Source organism: Aulonocara sp. 'chitande type north' Nkhata Bay, linkage group LG9 (genome assembly GCF_057382095.1).
Source record: "Aulonocara sp. 'chitande type north' Nkhata Bay isolate Kocher_YH1m ecotype deep benthic linkage group LG9, A_spYH_male_GT1.1, whole genome shotgun sequence".
Classification (NCBI taxonomy): Eukaryota; Metazoa; Chordata; class Actinopteri; order Cichliformes; family Cichlidae; genus Aulonocara; species Aulonocara sp. 'chitande type north' Nkhata Bay.
Window position 1 is genome coordinate 18,700,122 of NC_141352.1, and position 17,048 is coordinate 18,717,169.

Here is a 17,048-nt window from a genome sequence, read left to right on the forward strand (position 1 = left end):
TATCCTGTTCAATAAATAAACAATAACTCAAAAGAATATTCTTGCCGTGTATGGTTTATTCTTTATTTCTGTAAGTTCTATGCTCGTGTAGATTTGGACTTTTTAAAAACTTTATGCTTCACTGTGAATGGCAAAATTTGTATATTTTGTTAAACATTGTTGACTTTATTGATCTATGCTGGGAAATAAACCTATTGCCTCCACATGAGGACATACTTTTTAAAAAAACAAAAACAAAAACAAAATGCAAGCAACAGCTGTGTAACAAAGTAATGACTTCCTGTACAAAGATGTAGTTTTCATACTTCATGCTAGTACTTCAGTGGGTCTAAATCATCACAAATAGTCAGGAGAAATGAAAAATGCATCCCAAAGATGAAGGGGAGACAATTGGCAACATTACTTTTTAAAATTGTCACAATATGTGACAAATACGGATACTGTTCAGCGGATGTAATAAATGATGTGAATAATACACTAAATGTAGGCTGAGTTTTTCAAATGATCACACAGCGCCCCCAGGTGGCGGAATGTTATAATATTACACAATTCCTGTGACTGTAGGAAAATTAATATGACAGGGTTTGTTTATCTGTTTATCCTCACTGCTCGTCACAATATCACTTTCTCTCAACATCTCCATCCTCCAATTACTCCAGCAAACACCTACAAAGCCCTGACCTAGAGATCCTGTTTAGTTCCAACAACTTAAATACTGTTAGTTTAATTACTTTTAAACAATCTGTAACTGCTGAGTTTGTGTTTATCGCCACACCAGGGAAAGATTTTCTTGCTGCTGCATGTGGGATAGTCTGAGAAGGAGGGTTTCCACGTTTTTTTTAAAAAGAGGGTACCAGAGGAGGACAAGAACAAGAGGGCCCGCAGAAAATCTGCTCATCTTCTGCCCTGTGTTTTACAGATTTATTACAGAAAAGGTGGGAGTGCACAAGCCTTTAAACATGAAACAACTATTTTGCAAAGTGGAAAACATATTTAAAAAAAACCCAAAAAACTTTTTAGTCAAGCACAAATTGTATTCCAGTGTAGCTTAATGATGCACAAGTATATTCAAAGTATCTATATAGAGCTGACCGTTTCAAAATAATAAAAAACGTATTCATGTTTTCATTGCAGCTGCTGCTGATTTTAATTATTTTTATACTGATCGGTTGCATGATCTATAATAATGCAATTTAAGTGCAAAATAATTATTCTGTAAAATCAATATTATGGAGTAAAAAAAATATGATATTTGCATTCAAAAATATAGCAGTATAGAAGCAGAAAGTCGCAAAGCATACAAATATTTATATTATGTACATGTACGTTAAAGTATGTATGTTAAAGTAAGGGTGTATCAAGTTACACTCTTTCTGGTCCTATTCATGCGATCATCTAAAGGTACTTGGTGTGTGTGTGTGTGTGTGTGTGTGTGTGTGTGTGTGCGTGTGTGTGCGTGTGTATTGGGTGCGGGGGCACACCATGCCCCCTATGGACACACCACTGAGTCCAATGTGATTGTAGCCTACTGTATACAAGATAAACCTGGGAAGTCTGTTAAACTGCTTTTTAACATGTTTGCAAGATATGTATGTGTCTTGGTAATCTCAAATTACACTTAGAAATTTTTGTTGGTCTGCAGGCTGACATCTGCCAATGATAAATGGATTTTCCACATTCTTATCGTTTAACTAAACATATCTAAAAAAAACCCATATCTTTTTTTTCTTCTAAACACTTTAAAAACATTAAGGCAATAAACAAAAAGATACTTCTTTGACCAATATCTGCATTTTCTCAGGATTGCACAGTTACAAAACTGAACTTACATTTAACACAGTAAGCATGTAACACACGTGTTTTTACTGTAACATAACAGCACAGGAAAACACATTGCTCGAACTCAAGCAAGATAAGGTGCAACAGTGAATTTATGATATTAAAATTACTAAAATGTCTCATAGAAAAGTACTTGCTTCACACATTTCTGCTCTGCATTAAAGCAAAGCTGAGGAACATGTAAGAATCTGGACCAAAAGGTCTTTTGGCTGGATGAGCTGCATGTCTCAGAGTCTAGGGCGGTATGGTAGGAGTGACACACCCGCTGGCCCTCGTACCTCGTTTCATGTGTGTTTTTAGTTTGTGTAGGTTTTTTTTTTTTATGAGCGAGAAGACAAATGTGCTCCAATTATAAGTTTTCACAATTGATTATCAAAACGGTTAGAATTTCAAATTTGTTTTCCGTGGTGCCATGGGCTTCCTCTCTCTGGCTCAGAGGCAAAAGGCTCCCGCGCCCAGGCAGGAAACACTTTTTAATATGTGTGATAGTTTAGGCCTTAGGTCTGATGTCGGCTCACGTGTCTTTTTCTGCAACTTTCTGGACATCTCCTTATTTAGAGACGCCACTTCACCCATCACCAGACCTGTATAAAGAGATAAGCAGAAACAGAGCTCCCCAAACCCCAGAAATTTCCGACTAGTGATGCCTTCACCAGTGAGACAGACCCTTCCCCTCAAATTCCTTAGAGAAGGGCGTGCAATAAAGTATAAAACAGAAATATGTGATGCTAATTATAAGATATTAGCCTTTATTTTCTTAAAAATAAATCCCAACATTTGCTTCTCTCTTCTGGACCTGCTTATCTTTGTATTTTAGTTAGAGCTTTCAATAAAGCCGTTTTGAATTTTATTTGGTGCTTTTGAAATTTTCCGTTTTTGTCCATCTCTGTCAGACACACAGATAATGTGGCAGCTACAGTAAATGCAGTTTGGATACAGTGACACTCAGAGTGAAATGAAGACCGATAATTGCTTTTCACTGGGGAAATATTAGATCTGTAAAATATCAAAATTATGCATTAGTCTTAAAGCCATTGCATTTTCACTCAAGAAAGGGAAAACAGTCAGCACATTTCTTTCTTATCTCTGAATATAAACAGACATCCAACCTAATGATGAAGCATGAAAGAAATAAAGTGATTCTATACATGTTTGTGTGACACAACTAATATACATGTCTCTTCAGACACAGAAATTACGGGTAAGTATGAATTAATTTTTTTTTAATTAGTAAAACTTCATATCATATACCAGTAATATTCAAGGCAGCGCATCAAAATGTCAACAAATAAATGAAAGGGAGATCAATGAAAATGAAGGATTCTGAATTAAACTCACCAAATACTGAAATCCTTTGTAGATCAGTCAAAGCAAACCAGTCTTCAAAAGCTTCGAGAAACATCCACAGACATACACATCATTGCAAGATGTTAATTATGTTTTGTCCATATGGCATCATTTATAATTAAAGATTTTTCTTAAAATGTTCTTTAACTGTCAGTGTCAATGAAATACATAAATTAATTACAGTTTTTCTCGATTGCTAAAACACATTTCTTGAAACTATGCCTCATATTCTCACAACAGTAAACACAAATCCATAACATCTCACTCAATTTCCCAAATATCCTATTTTCAGGTCAAAATGAAACTCTACACTCAAAACTATTCACTCTTGCTGAAAAACCAAACTTTGCCCTCAGACATCAAACACAAGCCCTCAAAAACACACACACTACAACAGAGTTTTGCACACTGGTACAATTAATTCAAAACAATAGTTCCAAAACAATTAGGTTGCTTATGGTTCTCCCCTTCAAAAACCTTTTCACATGATAAACACAAAAGACGCAACCAATGTATGTACAGTGGCACATTTTTATTCATGTACTATACAGTACAACACACACCAGAAACATTATCCCACCTCAGCATCTTGTCTTTGGTCTGGGTCAGGCCAGAGAATCTCATCCACATCACAGGCTATATTGGCCCCAGCCAGGCAGCGGGGGTAAAATCCTCTTGCATGCCTGATCCACCCCTGGCATGCATCTACTGATATGTCTAGGCAGGCTTCTTCCATGGCCTGAAGGAGGTGAACACGGACATAAGGTTCTCGGTCATACACTTTCCACCGCCATGCCGAAAATAACTCCTCTATCGGGTTTAGAAAGGGAGAGTATGCAGGCAGAAAGATATTAGAAAACCTTGGGTTATTGGTAAACCAGTCACGAACCAGAGCAGCGCGATGGAAGCTGACGTTATCCCACACAACAACGTAGTGAGGCTGCTCTGGCTGTGCTGGTTCCCTGTAGTCCAGCTGGAACATATGTTGTCTTAAACCATCAAGAAAAGCAAGGAGAAGCATAGTGTTATAGGGTCCTAGTACGCCATGGCGGTGGAGTACCCCTCGTTGGCTGATGGCTGCGCACATAGTGACATTCCCTCCACGCTGACCAGGGACATTTACAATAGCCCGATGGCCAATTATGTTCCTCCCCCTTTTCCTTCTTTTGGTCAGGTTAAAACCTGCCTCATCCACAAAGATTATTTCATGGGGAACAGGCCGTCCTTCAATCTCAAAGATTCTCTGCAAAACACATAACACAGTAGAGTCAATCGGTACCCTGAACCACAGTTCAAGAGTGCTGAAATGGCAGCATAAACTGCCATGCTGTGATGGTACACAATACTTTATACAATATCCAAACTCATACCTGAACATATTCCACACGTTGGTTTTTCACTCTGTCAGAGTTTCGTTCGAAAGGGACTCGGTATGCCTGTTTCATCCGGAATTGATTCTTTCGGAGGATGCGGTCAATTGTGGAGAGGCTGATGGCATTTATGCCTCGAAAAAGATGATCATCCTCAATCACTCTCCTTTGAATCTCTTGCAGGCGGATTACATTATTTGCAATTACCATATTTACAAGTTCCCTCTCTTGCCCCTCCGACAAAAGCCTTAACCTGCCTCCACCAGGTGGTCGTCTCTGTGTCCTACAAAAATAGAAGCACTCATTACTGTAACTGTCACACATTCTTTTTACAGGAAAATAATGGAAACATACTGAAACTCAAGAAACATAAGTTCAGTAACTTAAAAGTTACTGTACAAAGCAGTCTTACTGCAAGTACACCTACCTGTTTTCCTCCCTGAAGGTTCTGATGATGGAGGCAACAGTGAAGCGACTCAAATTTGGTTGTACTCGTTGCCCAGCCTCCCTCATAGTCATCCCATGGACAAGGACATGGTCAACTAAAGTGGCTCGAATTTCATCCGAGACTGACTGTCTTCTTGCCCTTGCTCTTCCCCTTCCTTGTCGCCGTCGTTCTCCACCTCCACCTCCTTCACCACGTCCTCCTCCTCCTCCACCTCTCCCTCCTCCTCCACTACCTTCCTGTTGTCCTAGACCACCTCCTCCTCCTCCTCTTTCACCACGTCCTCTTCCTCCACCACGTCCTCCTCTTTCACCATGTCCTCCTCTTTCACCACGTCCTCCTCTTTCACCACGTCCTCCTCTTTCACCATGTCCTCCTCTTTCACCATGTCCTCTTCCTCCACCACGTCCACCTCCTTCAACACGTCCTCTTTCTCCACCACGTCCTCTTCCTTTGCATCTCTTTGGATCCATTGTTTCAAACCTGAATGAGCTGACTTTGGCCCTTTTATCTATCCATCGAAGGTTCTGATTGGTGTGTGATAAATTTTGACTCCTAGTGTTTCCACCTGGTTAATTGTGTGCTAATTGAGCTCAAGCTATGCTGACTTACAGTTTTTTCTGATTGCTTAAGCACATTTTTTGTAACTATTGGCTAATTTTGCAAACCTCTTCACACAAATAAGAAAACCTGTCACCCAATAATCAAAACATTGTAGTTCTCTTGCAAAAGCAAACACAGCTAGATTACAGTTTTTTCTGATTGCTTAAGCACATGTTATGTAACTATTGGCTAATTTAGCAAAACTCTACACACAAATAAAACAACCTGTCACCCAATTATCCAAACATTTTAGTTCTCTTGCAAAAGCAAACACAGCTAGATTAACTCTTCACACCTTTGTAAAAATGGTGTTTCCGTATCAAACAGTACACACAAGCCATCATCTACTAAGCACACAATGCGCCAACTGCACACCGATGGTATGAATACAAAACACATCTGGCGTTTGCCTTCCCTGTGCACAAGGTAGGCTATGTCAGTTTGAGCTCATACTTCTGTCATAGATCCATAAGCATGGAGGGATCCAAACTTCAAGTACTGGTGTTTAGTCAAACACATCAAAACAAACACAAGTGTTTATTTCCAAGTATAGGATTATTTGCAATCGCCATAATGACTATATGGGTTACGTGGTCTGCAGTGAACATGCTTCCTCTGCCCCCTCCTCGTCTTCCTCTTGCTCCTCCTTGTCCTTGTCGTCCTCTTCATCCTACTTCTTCACCTCCACGTCCTCTTCCTCGGCCTCCTCTACTTCTCACTCTTTCTGCTCCCACCATTGTACTCCGCACACAGCTTACCTGTATTATAGTGCTTAGGCTGATTGCAAAGTGAACGAATTATCTAAGAAAGTTTTCACATGTGAAAGTGTGCCAGACAGTTGGCAAATTAGTGTTAATGATAGCCATACATGTGTATACTTTTGCTAGGAGTGTGTTGGAAATTTGGAAATTGAGTGTTGTGCAGTGAATTGTGCCTACAGTCTTGCAAAGTGTGTGTTACAAAATTGCAAACTGAGTGCAAAGCAGTTTTTGTGCTTTTAGTTTTGCACACTCAGTGAGTGGTTTTGCTATACGTCTGACTAGTTTTAGAAATTGTGCTACAGGAATCACAGTTAGTGTTTAGGCATTCGGTAAAAACTGTAACTCTTCACACCATCGTAAAAATGGTGTTTCCGTATCAAACAGTACACACAAGCCATCATCTACTTAGCACACAATGCGCCAACTGCACACTGATGGTATGAATACAAAACACATCTGGCTTTTGCTTTCTCTGTGCACAAGGTAGGCTATGTCAGTTTGAGCTCATACTTCTGTCATAGATCCATAAGCATAGAGGGATCCAAACTTCAAGTACTGGTGTTTATTCAAACACATCAAAACAAACACAAGTGTTTATTTCCAAGTATAGGATTATTTGCAATCGCCATAATGACTATATGGGTTACTTGGTCTGCAGTGAACATGCTTCCTCTGCCCCAGCATCTGGTCATCTAGCAATTCTGTAAAGTAACAATTTCCGTATTTTTACATCACTGGTATTGGTGTGTTTCTCATTGGCATATGGCAGTGCTACAAATCTTTGTGCGAAGTGACTGTACTAACCGATTCTCATTTCAAGATGTCCTTATGGTACTTGCTACAGTGTAGCGGCTCGAGTTAGGCTGGACCTGTTGGCCAGCTACCCTCAGGGTCATTCCACGGTTGATTACATGGTCCACTATTGTAGCTCTGATGTCATCAGCAATTCTATTTCTTACTCTTCCTACCCTTCCTCTCCCCCCTCCTCGTCTTCCTCTCCCCCCTCCTCGTCTTCCTCTTGCTCCTCCTTGTCCTTGTCGTCCTCTTCATCCTACTTCTTCACCTCCACGTCCTCTTCCTCGGCCTCCTCTACTTCTCACTCTTCCTGCTCCCTCCATTGTACTCCGCACACACAGCTTACCTGTATTATAGTGCTTAGGCTGATTGCAAAGTGAACTAATTATCTAAAGAAGTTTTCACATGTGAAAGTGTGCCAGACAGTTGGCAAATTAGTGTTAATGATAGCCATACATGTGTATACTTTTGCTAGGAGTGTGTTGGAAATTTGGTAATTGAGTGTTGTGCAGTGAATTGTGCCTACAGGTTTGCAAAGTGTGTGTTACAAAATTGCAAACTGAGTGCAAAGCAGTTTTTGTGCTTTTAGTTTTGCAAACTCAGTGAGTGGTTTTGCTATAAGTCTGAATAGTTTTAGAGATTGTGCTACAGGAATCACAGTTAGGGTTTAAGCATTCAGAAAAAACTGTAAGTTAACATTATTGAATGCTAGTGCTTTCTAAATGACTACATGGTGTAAGCACTGAAAAATGTAGGGATTTGTGTGTAGAGTTTTGCAGTAACAGTTCACCAAATTTGACTCATGTGTCAAAGCAGGGAATAGTGTTTATAGTTCAGGGAAATGGGTGAGCTTTTTGAAAAATAGCGTTACGGTTTTGAAATTTTAGTTTAAAAGCCTGGTTATAGTGTTTAAGCAATCGAGAAAAACTGTAATACTCACAATACAGCACCTAAATCAGAGCAAAACCCACTCGGAACTTCTCATGTTAGGACCAACTACAATATCGATATAGCAACAAAATGCAATGTTCTTTGCATTAGAAACATTAGAGAAACCAAGTCAAAAAATACACAAATATAAACTGACTCTAAGCTGTCACTAGCAGGACTCTTATTGTCATTAACTCATTTTTGCTTTGAAACTAGGGCTGTCAACATTAACGTGGATTAATCCGTCATCACGATTAACGCGATTAACATTTTTATTGCATTTAACCCATCTGGAGCACAGAATAAACAAACTTTGGACAAACGGTGTTGAGACATGATTTTGAGTCATTCTACGTTCCAGATTGGTTAATTGCGTTAAAAATGTTAATCGCGTTAATCGTGATGACAAATTCATCCGCGTTAACGTTAACATCCCTAGTTAAAACATTATTACTGGTCAACCACTGGCACTATATATCTGTCATGGGCATCTGTGTTTGGAGTGTTCAACAATCTCACTGTGGTCTTTTCAGTGGATCCTCAGATGTGAGATGAGTCCACTGAAACCTGCTACACAAGTTTCTGCTCTGCTTTAACGCAAAGTTGGGGAACATGTAAGAATCTGGGCTAAAAGGTCCTTTAGCTGGATGAGCTGCATGTCTCAGAGTCTAGGGAAGTCAGTATTGTAGGAGTGACACACCCCCAGGACTCCATCTACCGAAGAGAAGTTCAGTAGTTTCCAAAACGCGTATCCATAAACCGAAGCTTTGCATGCAGTTTGTCTCACAAAATGAAAGGATGGTCAGGTCATTACTATCCTAAACTTTGTATTATCTGAGGTCACATGCTGGTAATGTTAATGCTGACACAGCTTCCAGAGAAAACATATACTTCCAACAGAGCAGCAACACTAATGGTAATAAAAAAAATACTTTATGGAAGAAGAAGAAGAAGAAAAACAAAATCCACAGAGAAGTAAACATCCAAAAGTTTCCTTAATGTCGAAGCAGCAGACATGTTTCAACAAGCCAGTTTTATCCCCATGTTACATTAGCTTGTGTAATTGCACCACCACTTACTACAGACATTGGTTTGTAATGGGCTGTTAATGTAGGTTCAAAAATATGCATATGTCTTTCATGTTGCTCAATAACCAGCCCACAAACCAGTAAAAAATGTTACCTCATTAAAAGTCCACATATACACTATCAGTCAAAAGTTTGACAAACCTTCTCATACAATGTTTTTTTTTTTTTTTAATACTTTCTACATTGTAGATACATACTGACATTCATACTCTCTGTTTGCTGCACTGCAAACCCTTGGCCTTCTCTCAATGAAGTTTATGATGTAGTCAGACACACACCCACTTCTTGGTCTTTCCTCAGGCAGCAATAGAGGTTATCGGCAGGGGCGTTGTCTCTACCAGGGATGTAATGAACCTTAAACTGGTATGGCTGCAAAGCAAGATACCATCTGATGATTCTCTCATCACTGTCCTTCATTCTCTGTAGCCACAGCAGGGTTTTGGGTCAGGGTTTTCTGGTCAGTTTGAAGGTTGAATTCTCTTCCCTGCAAATAATATTTGAATGAGACAAGTGCCATTTAATGGCCAAGGCTTCCTTCTTCACCGTTGCGTAGAGGCTCTCCCTTGGTAGCAGCTTACGGCTGATGTAGGCAACAGGATGTCTTCCTCAAAGTAGCAGCCCTTTGCTTTGTTGACAGCGCTGCAAACCCTTGCCCTTCTCTCAAAGAGCTTCATGATTTAGTCACCTGAAATGGTTTTCATTTGTGGAATTTCTTGCCTTCTAAATGGGGTTGAAACCATCAGTTGTGTTGTGCAGAAGTCAGGTTGGTACACAGCTGACAGCTGTCAGAATTCATATTATGGCAGGACCTAATCAGCTAAGGAAACCACAGTCCATTATTATTTTGAGAACTACAGGTCAGCCAGTCTGGAAAACGTAAAAAAAACTTGCATGTGTCGCCAAGTGCAGTTGCAAAAACCATTAAGCGCTACAACAAAACTGGCTGACATGAGGACCGCCCCACCTCTGCTGCTGAAGACAAATTCTGAAAAAATGCTTGATAAATAATGAAGATAAATTCATCTGAGTCACTAGCCTCAGAAATCCCAAGTTAACAACACCTCAGATCAGAGCTCAGATAAATGTCACACAAAGTTCCTGTAGCAGACACATCTTGACATCAACTGTTCAGGGAAGACGGTGCGAATCAGGTCTTTATGGTCTGATAGCTGCTGGGAAACCACTACTAAGGAAAAACGATAAGCAGCAGAGATTTGGTTGGGCCAAGAAACACAAGGAAATTAGACCAGTGGAAATCTGTGCTTTGCATGGCTACTACAGCATCCTGCAGCAACATGCCATCCCATCCAGTTTGTATTTAGTTGGGCAATCATTTATTTTTCAGCAGGACAATGACCCCCAAAACCAGGATGTGTAAGGGCTATTTGACCAAGAAGGAGAGTGATGAGATGGTGGGCCAGATGGCCTGGCCTGCACAGTCACCTGACCTAGAGTTGAGTTGCACCCATTCCAGAAATCCACTGCTGCCCCTTTTACTCATTGGACTCATTCAGTTCAAATACCAGGCAAAGCTTCTTCAGCAATGCTGTCTGACCTGCTGGCCATGGTAACCACATCACATGCAGAGGCGTGGACTGTTAGCACCACAGCTTGAGGTTTCCGAGTAATCCTGTTCTTTCAGGCTCTTCCTGTCTTTTCTACATACAAGAAACCCAAACTATAAGAGACACATAACTACTAAAAATCCAGACATGTCATATGTTTGGTTGTTTGGTCTATGTGTGCACTAGTTTGGCTTTTCTGTGTTATTTGTCGCTCCTTGATTATGTCTGTCTATGTAGTGCCCTTATTGCAGCCTTTCAAGTCATTTTCAGCTGTCTGTCTGTGTTTTATTTTTTTTTCTTTAGCTTGTGTCACTTTGTGGCTGGTTTTTCATCTGCGTGTTTTACTTTTTTGCTGCCGTTTGCAGTCATTCAAGTCTCCTTTTTGGTTTTTATTTTTTCATCTAACATTTCAAGGTTTAAAGATTAACTTTAAACAAGTAATAATTAGATTTCCCCTGGTTAAGAAACCAATGAGCTGGGTAAAATCTAATTCTAATTCAGCCTTAAACAACAAATAATAGCAATAATAATTTCTGAACCACAGAGAGCAGTACCCACTCAGTACTTTGGGGAACTGTGGTTTGCTGAGGTTCAGATATCCGAAGTACGATAACCGGAAAGGAAGAACTGAAAGCAGTTTTTAGGCCGTGATTCATGCGTAATCCTCTCCAAACATCACAGATCACACCCTGTATTTTCACTTCCCGGCAGACTTGCCAGTCAACTGTCATACGCTCGCACTAACCGACACATGCAGTAAAAGGCGTACGGACTAAAAATACGTGTACAAACATTTAGAAGATTTATCCTATAAACACAAAATCAATGTATAAAAATGTGAAAAGCTACTCATTGTTTTCTTGTCTTAGGATATCTGATTATGTGAGCTTTTTTTCTTGGTTTTTTACGCGATCGTTTGCAAATACCACCCCCTTCTCCCCCTATGCCGATGGTACGGTCCAAAATGGGCGTCATATGACTCGCTGACTCACCGAAGGACCTATAAAAAAAGGCTCTACATGCGTTTATTCACTATTTCGTCGTTTTTCACTACCAAAAACTTGTCAAAATGCCGATGTGCGGAGGGCTTACCGATGTGAAGCAGGCCGATGAAGAAGTTCAGACGATCTGTGATGCAGTGAGTAGAAAAGAGAGATTTTACACTTAACATTTTGTGCACACGGGGCCTGTGCTTCTTATTGATGTTGCTGTCATTGTTATTCAGATGAAGCCTCACGCAGAGCAGAAAACCGGGAGAAACTTCGAGGTTTTCACTGCAAAGAACTACAAAACACAGGTCGTTGCTGGGACCAACTACTTCATTAAGGTAATGTTCGTAATGCAAGCAGTGAGCTCAGTGGAAACACTGCAAAGCTCCGATGTCTTGCATATAATAAAATATCATCAATAAGAGTATTAACTGTAGATAATCTGATCCATAAAGTGAAAACTAACGCGATTATCAGTGATTTTCTTTCTTTACCATCTCTAGGCTTATGTAGTTATGTGGTCATATATATAGAATTTCATGCAAACCTTAAACTGATGATTTTCTAGTCTTAAGTGTCATTCATCACGGCTGATGCTTTTAATCTAAGTTTCCAGCCAAGTTTTGGTTAAATGTATTTAAATTTTGAGAAAAAATATGCAAAGGAAGATTAAAGTACATGTGTGCTTCACACTCCTGGTGTTAATGGGCAAAACAAGCCATTCCAGTGCTTCCAGTACTTGTGTATGATGGCTTGGAACACATTTGCACAACACTCCCTCAGGGCTTCAATAAAGTCTCACAAGCAGAGATTTACTTTATTTTCTTAGTCTAAAATGACTCATCCGTGTTTTTGATCACTCGAGCCATAGTCCACTCTGTAATGAAGACATGAACGCCTCCTTCCCTACATGTTAACATGTTGTGTGGTCAGCGTGGCTTATGTTATCACGAGTACTTCTATGTGCACATTAAGTATCTCTTCTAACTTTTTCTTGTACTTCCTTGCAGGTCCATGTGGGCGGAGACGAATGCGTTCACCTCCGTGTTTACAAGAAACTCCCGTGTTATGGAGGAGAGCTCGAGCTGTCCAGTGTGCAACACCCCAAGAGTCACGATGACAGTATTGAGTACTTCTAATGGGAGAACGAACCAGCCAAAGCATCAGTGCCTTCAGGCTGTAGTCTTGTAGTAGTCCATTAATAACCTGCCTCTTGACAAACATGTGCAGTTTCCTTTGCTTATATGTAACAATATACTGTAGATGGTAGATGTAAGGTAAAGTGGAACACTTTTATACAAGGTGCATAAATAAATTAAGCAGATTTTTCTTCTATTGTGGTGTCTGATTTGTGAAATGCCTGCATATTATCTGAAAGCAAACTCATTTCTCTTTCCTAACATAAGACACATTTGCAGTATATTTAGTAAATGTGGCAGCTATATACATGTCTTGCACAAGTGATTGATGGATTTTAGCACACAATGTTTGTGTTCAGACCTGCAAAAACATTTTTGTAGCAATAATCATGTCAGACTGAACTCTGAACACAATTTTGTTTAAAATGACATCTTTTGGAGAGTTCTTTCATCTAGCTTGCCCTCCTTTTTGAATGCTTACATGAAAGAGACATAATACACAGTTGAGTCTGATATGAGGCAGGGGTCTCATTGATTTTAATCAACTTTTTCTACTCTTAGGATACGTTTTGTTCTTTTACACTAATCAATAGAAAGTTGCTCAATTTTCTCCAGCGCTGAAACATTTCTGTCCTGATGGGAGTGATCCTTGTGCAATAGTCTAAACATCTAGAAGGCTCAAGGGTCACTGAATGGTTTAAGTTCATAAATACTATCAGTCATTTGTTATACATTAAGTGGATCTTGACAGTGCTTTCCAAAAACATTGTTAAAACCCCAAATTATTTGAAATGATCTTCTAAGACTGGTGTTTCAACCTCCAATGGAGCTCTGTAGGTTTGAGGATTCATGATCAAGGTGAAACTGTGCTGGCAACGTGTGGTAGCCAACATCGTACATTTGAAATGTAAGACGACCCATGCTACCATGACATGCTATTCCATAGCATAGGTAAAGAAAAACTTTCGCTTTAAGATTTCCAGTTATTCAAGTTTTCAGTGGTCCAAAGTTCACAAATGAACTGTACATAACACACAACAGTGTACAGGGAAAATATGATTTAAGCAATCTTAAATGACAATAAGTCACATGCTGTATTTGAACATGTCGAGACTGTCGGGCAAACCTCAAATCACACTTCCCAACTCTGACTTGGAAAAAAAAAGGTGGTCAGTGGGTTGTCAGCAGTATTTTGTTGGCAGACTTTGGCATTAGTCAGCCTGTGATTGTTTTTATCTTGTGACTGACATTCATCTTTGTTAATCACACGCAATGTGATCCCATTGATGACTCAAGTTGCAGATATTTCACCATAGTCTATGCAGTCTGTGTCTACAAACATATTGTAAATATGCATCAGATTGAAATGACACGCTTTAGATTGATTTTCTTGTGGAAAACATTAAAATCACACTGTTCCTCTACTAGAAAATACAAAAGAAGGTTTGCACATGCTTTGTGACACTGTTTGCCACATTGGTTGGATTTCTTGCAAGAAATCAGAGGGCTGTTGGCAAAAAAGTGTAGAGGGTGTTTAATTACAAAGCTCTAGGTGCAGATGGATTTTACATTAAAAAACACTGATTATTCACACTTTATACATTTACATTAAGTCATGAACAGTCAGCAAGATTTCTTGTTAAAAGAAGCACAAATATGACAAAAGAAGCGGCACTGCAATAAAATAATCACAGCAGGATGTCACAGTACTGGATCTCACTGAAACGTTGGACATATCAGAGTGTATTTTTATTGTGTATTCATTGACAACAGACTCGTTGTGATTTCAATAATAAAGTTAATTCAGTTCTCTTGTTCATAACGACATATATTTTTGTTGTGAACTATTTGCAAAGAGTCAAGGTGTGTGAAAAAACAACAGCGAAGACAAAGCAAATGGATGTTCCCCCAAATGCTAGGTAAAAGCTACACAAAAGAAAATAGTCACAAGTTAAAGAGACAAAGAAACAGCAAAGTGCAAAGAGAGCCTCCACTGATCCTGAGACCGTCTGCAGGTCCGTCTCTGTCCTCAGATTCCAAACATTCTAAAAAAGAGAAAAAACGTCTTCAGGTCTTAACGTTCTTTGAGAAATGTCCAAACTATTCTTTGAAACATGTGAGCACTGCTGTTGAGTCTCTGTTTCACAACCAGAAGTTACATTCCTCAGAGTTGAAATGTGACAAGTAGAAATTGTTGGTCTTTAATCCCACGACCCAGCTGCCATAGGCAGAACCTGGATTCACTGCAAAACATATTATCTCTCAGCATGTTCATGTTCGGTGCATGTGTTGCTAATATCATTGCAGATTGTCTGGGTAGAGTGGCATCAACCAAAACTTTGCAAATCTGTAGCAGACTGCTTACGGTTTCTAAGTGCTGACAGTGACAGTACGGTAACGGTCTGCTTGTAGTGCCGTCTTCTTAGGACACCAACTTCTCTGCTTGTCTCTGACATAGAACTCAGTCTGGAGATGGTATTAAGGCTCACTCAGAATAATTTTGCATATTGGTTTTGTGAAACATCAGCTTGAAGTTGCCCTGTGGCACAGGCCCTATCCACATCAGTTAAATGTAGTATGCTTGGAGCAGACCTACGCCGCATCAAATTGCAAAAAGACCATCAAATCTTCTGAGTATATATGCAGTAGGGTTATATGCCATACTGTTGGCTTTAGAATAGGTGGAATGGTTATTTATTTGTTTTTGTCTGAATGTATTATTGTAGGGTCTACCTTATAATATAAAGTGCCTTGAGGCGACTGTTGTTGTGATTTGGCGCTGTATAAATAAAACTATAGGTATAGGTATACATATAGGTATTGTGGGTAATGAAAGAGCAGATAGGTTGGCTAAAGAAGCTGTTAAAAAAGTAGATGTCGATGTGCAGATATCAAAAGTATAGTCTGGAAAGAAAGTAAGAATTTATGGAAACTGACTTGGTCATAGCAAAGTAAAAGGGAGAGATTTATATAGGGTACAACACGCAATAGAAGTTAAGAGAAGTAGAGGAATAAATAGGCAGGAGGAGATATTAATAAGGGGAATACGAACAGGTCATTGTTTTCCGAATGGCACTCTCCTTAGAATGAGGAAACATTCGACTGGTTTATGTAACTGGTGGAAACGGTTGAACATGTACTTATTATTTGCAGGAAGTATGCCAGTCAAAGCAGAGTGTTGAGGGTAGAAATGGGTGGTACTACAGAGCAGAAAAGTTTGAAAGGTAGTTGAGTGGTTAAGTCATGATGAAGGAAAAGGAGTGGTTTTTCGTTTTTTGAGAAATACTGGACTCATCAAGAGGATCTAAGGTTTTGGAAGCGATGTAACAGTAAAACCCAGGAGATGGCAGCAGTGCAACATCTTTGGATGCAAGCTGCCATTAAAAATGAAGGAAGAAGAAGAAGATTCTTTGGTGGCAGACAGGATTTGACAAATTATCATTATTCTTTTTATCAATCTCTTTACTTGTTTTTGGAGTTCTTTGCAAAACTGCAAGTCTCTGCAATCACCCCTTCAGTTAAAAAAAACCTGCAGACCTGGCATATTGATCTGAGTCAAGTTTGATAGCTTATCTCTCGAACAGTCAGCTTAAAGAATTTGCAAAGCTCATTTTGTTTATTTAAGATACTTTTTGACAGACACAGCTGTGCCACATAATGGAGTTTTGTAAGACATTTATATCAGACTACAGACTGACAGGACTGCAAGAAACACCTCTTAGTTATCGCCCTTTTTAGTCATCTAAAGAAAAGTTCATATAAAAGCTTAGGTTTTATCTGTTTTAAAGACATTTAAAATTTAAGACGCAATTACACAAGTAGATATTTGGAGAAGACAGCGTAAGCAAACATTTAGGGTCTGTGGTTACACATGTTGCTCCACCTATCATGTGTTAGAGCCACCTTCCAGTAAGTTTCCAGGTCACTTATCCAGTACATGTACTCGGAGAGGCACCAGTATGTTTGAGTCACACAAAACCAGAAAATTGACACCTCTATTTATTTCAGCTGACTTTCAGAATGGCTGAACTGAAAATATGTTTAAAATAAGTCAAGTCTTCATAATAAACACACCAATTGACAGTTTAGTATGACAACTATACATTTATAGGTGTAAATGATACTTGTGTGGCACAGTGGTGCAACGACCCAAAGACCTGTATGTTAGGTTATCAGT

At 39.4% G+C, this 17,048-nt stretch overlaps 2 protein-coding genes across 2 annotated transcripts; one reads left to right on the forward strand and one right to left on the reverse strand.

Moving 5' to 3' along the window:
- Positions 1-916: 916 nt before the first annotated feature.
- On the reverse strand, positions 917-6,317 carry LOC147322008 (uncharacterized). The gene is made up of 4 exons (XM_086306290.1): positions 4,984-6,317; positions 4,557-4,839; positions 3,767-4,429; positions 917-3,228 (listed from the first exon to the last, which is right to left on the reverse strand). Exons 1-4 carry the CDS (start codon positions 5,472-5,474, stop codon positions 3,205-3,207), a joined length of 1,461 nt encoding a protein of 486 aa, XP_086162416.1. The 5' UTR covers positions 5,475-6,317; the 3' UTR covers positions 917-3,204.
- Positions 6,318-11,719: 5,402 nt separating this feature from the next.
- On the forward strand, positions 11,720-13,067 carry LOC147322009 (cystatin-B-like). Its single transcript, XM_086305146.1, has 3 exons — positions 11,720-11,881; positions 11,969-12,070; positions 12,743-13,067. The coding sequence occupies exons 1-3, from the start codon at positions 11,813-11,815 to the stop codon at positions 12,869-12,871; spliced, it is 300 nt and encodes a 99-aa protein (XP_086161272.1). The 5' UTR covers positions 11,720-11,812; the 3' UTR covers positions 12,872-13,067.
- The last annotated feature ends 3,981 nt before the right edge of the window (positions 13,068-17,048 follow it).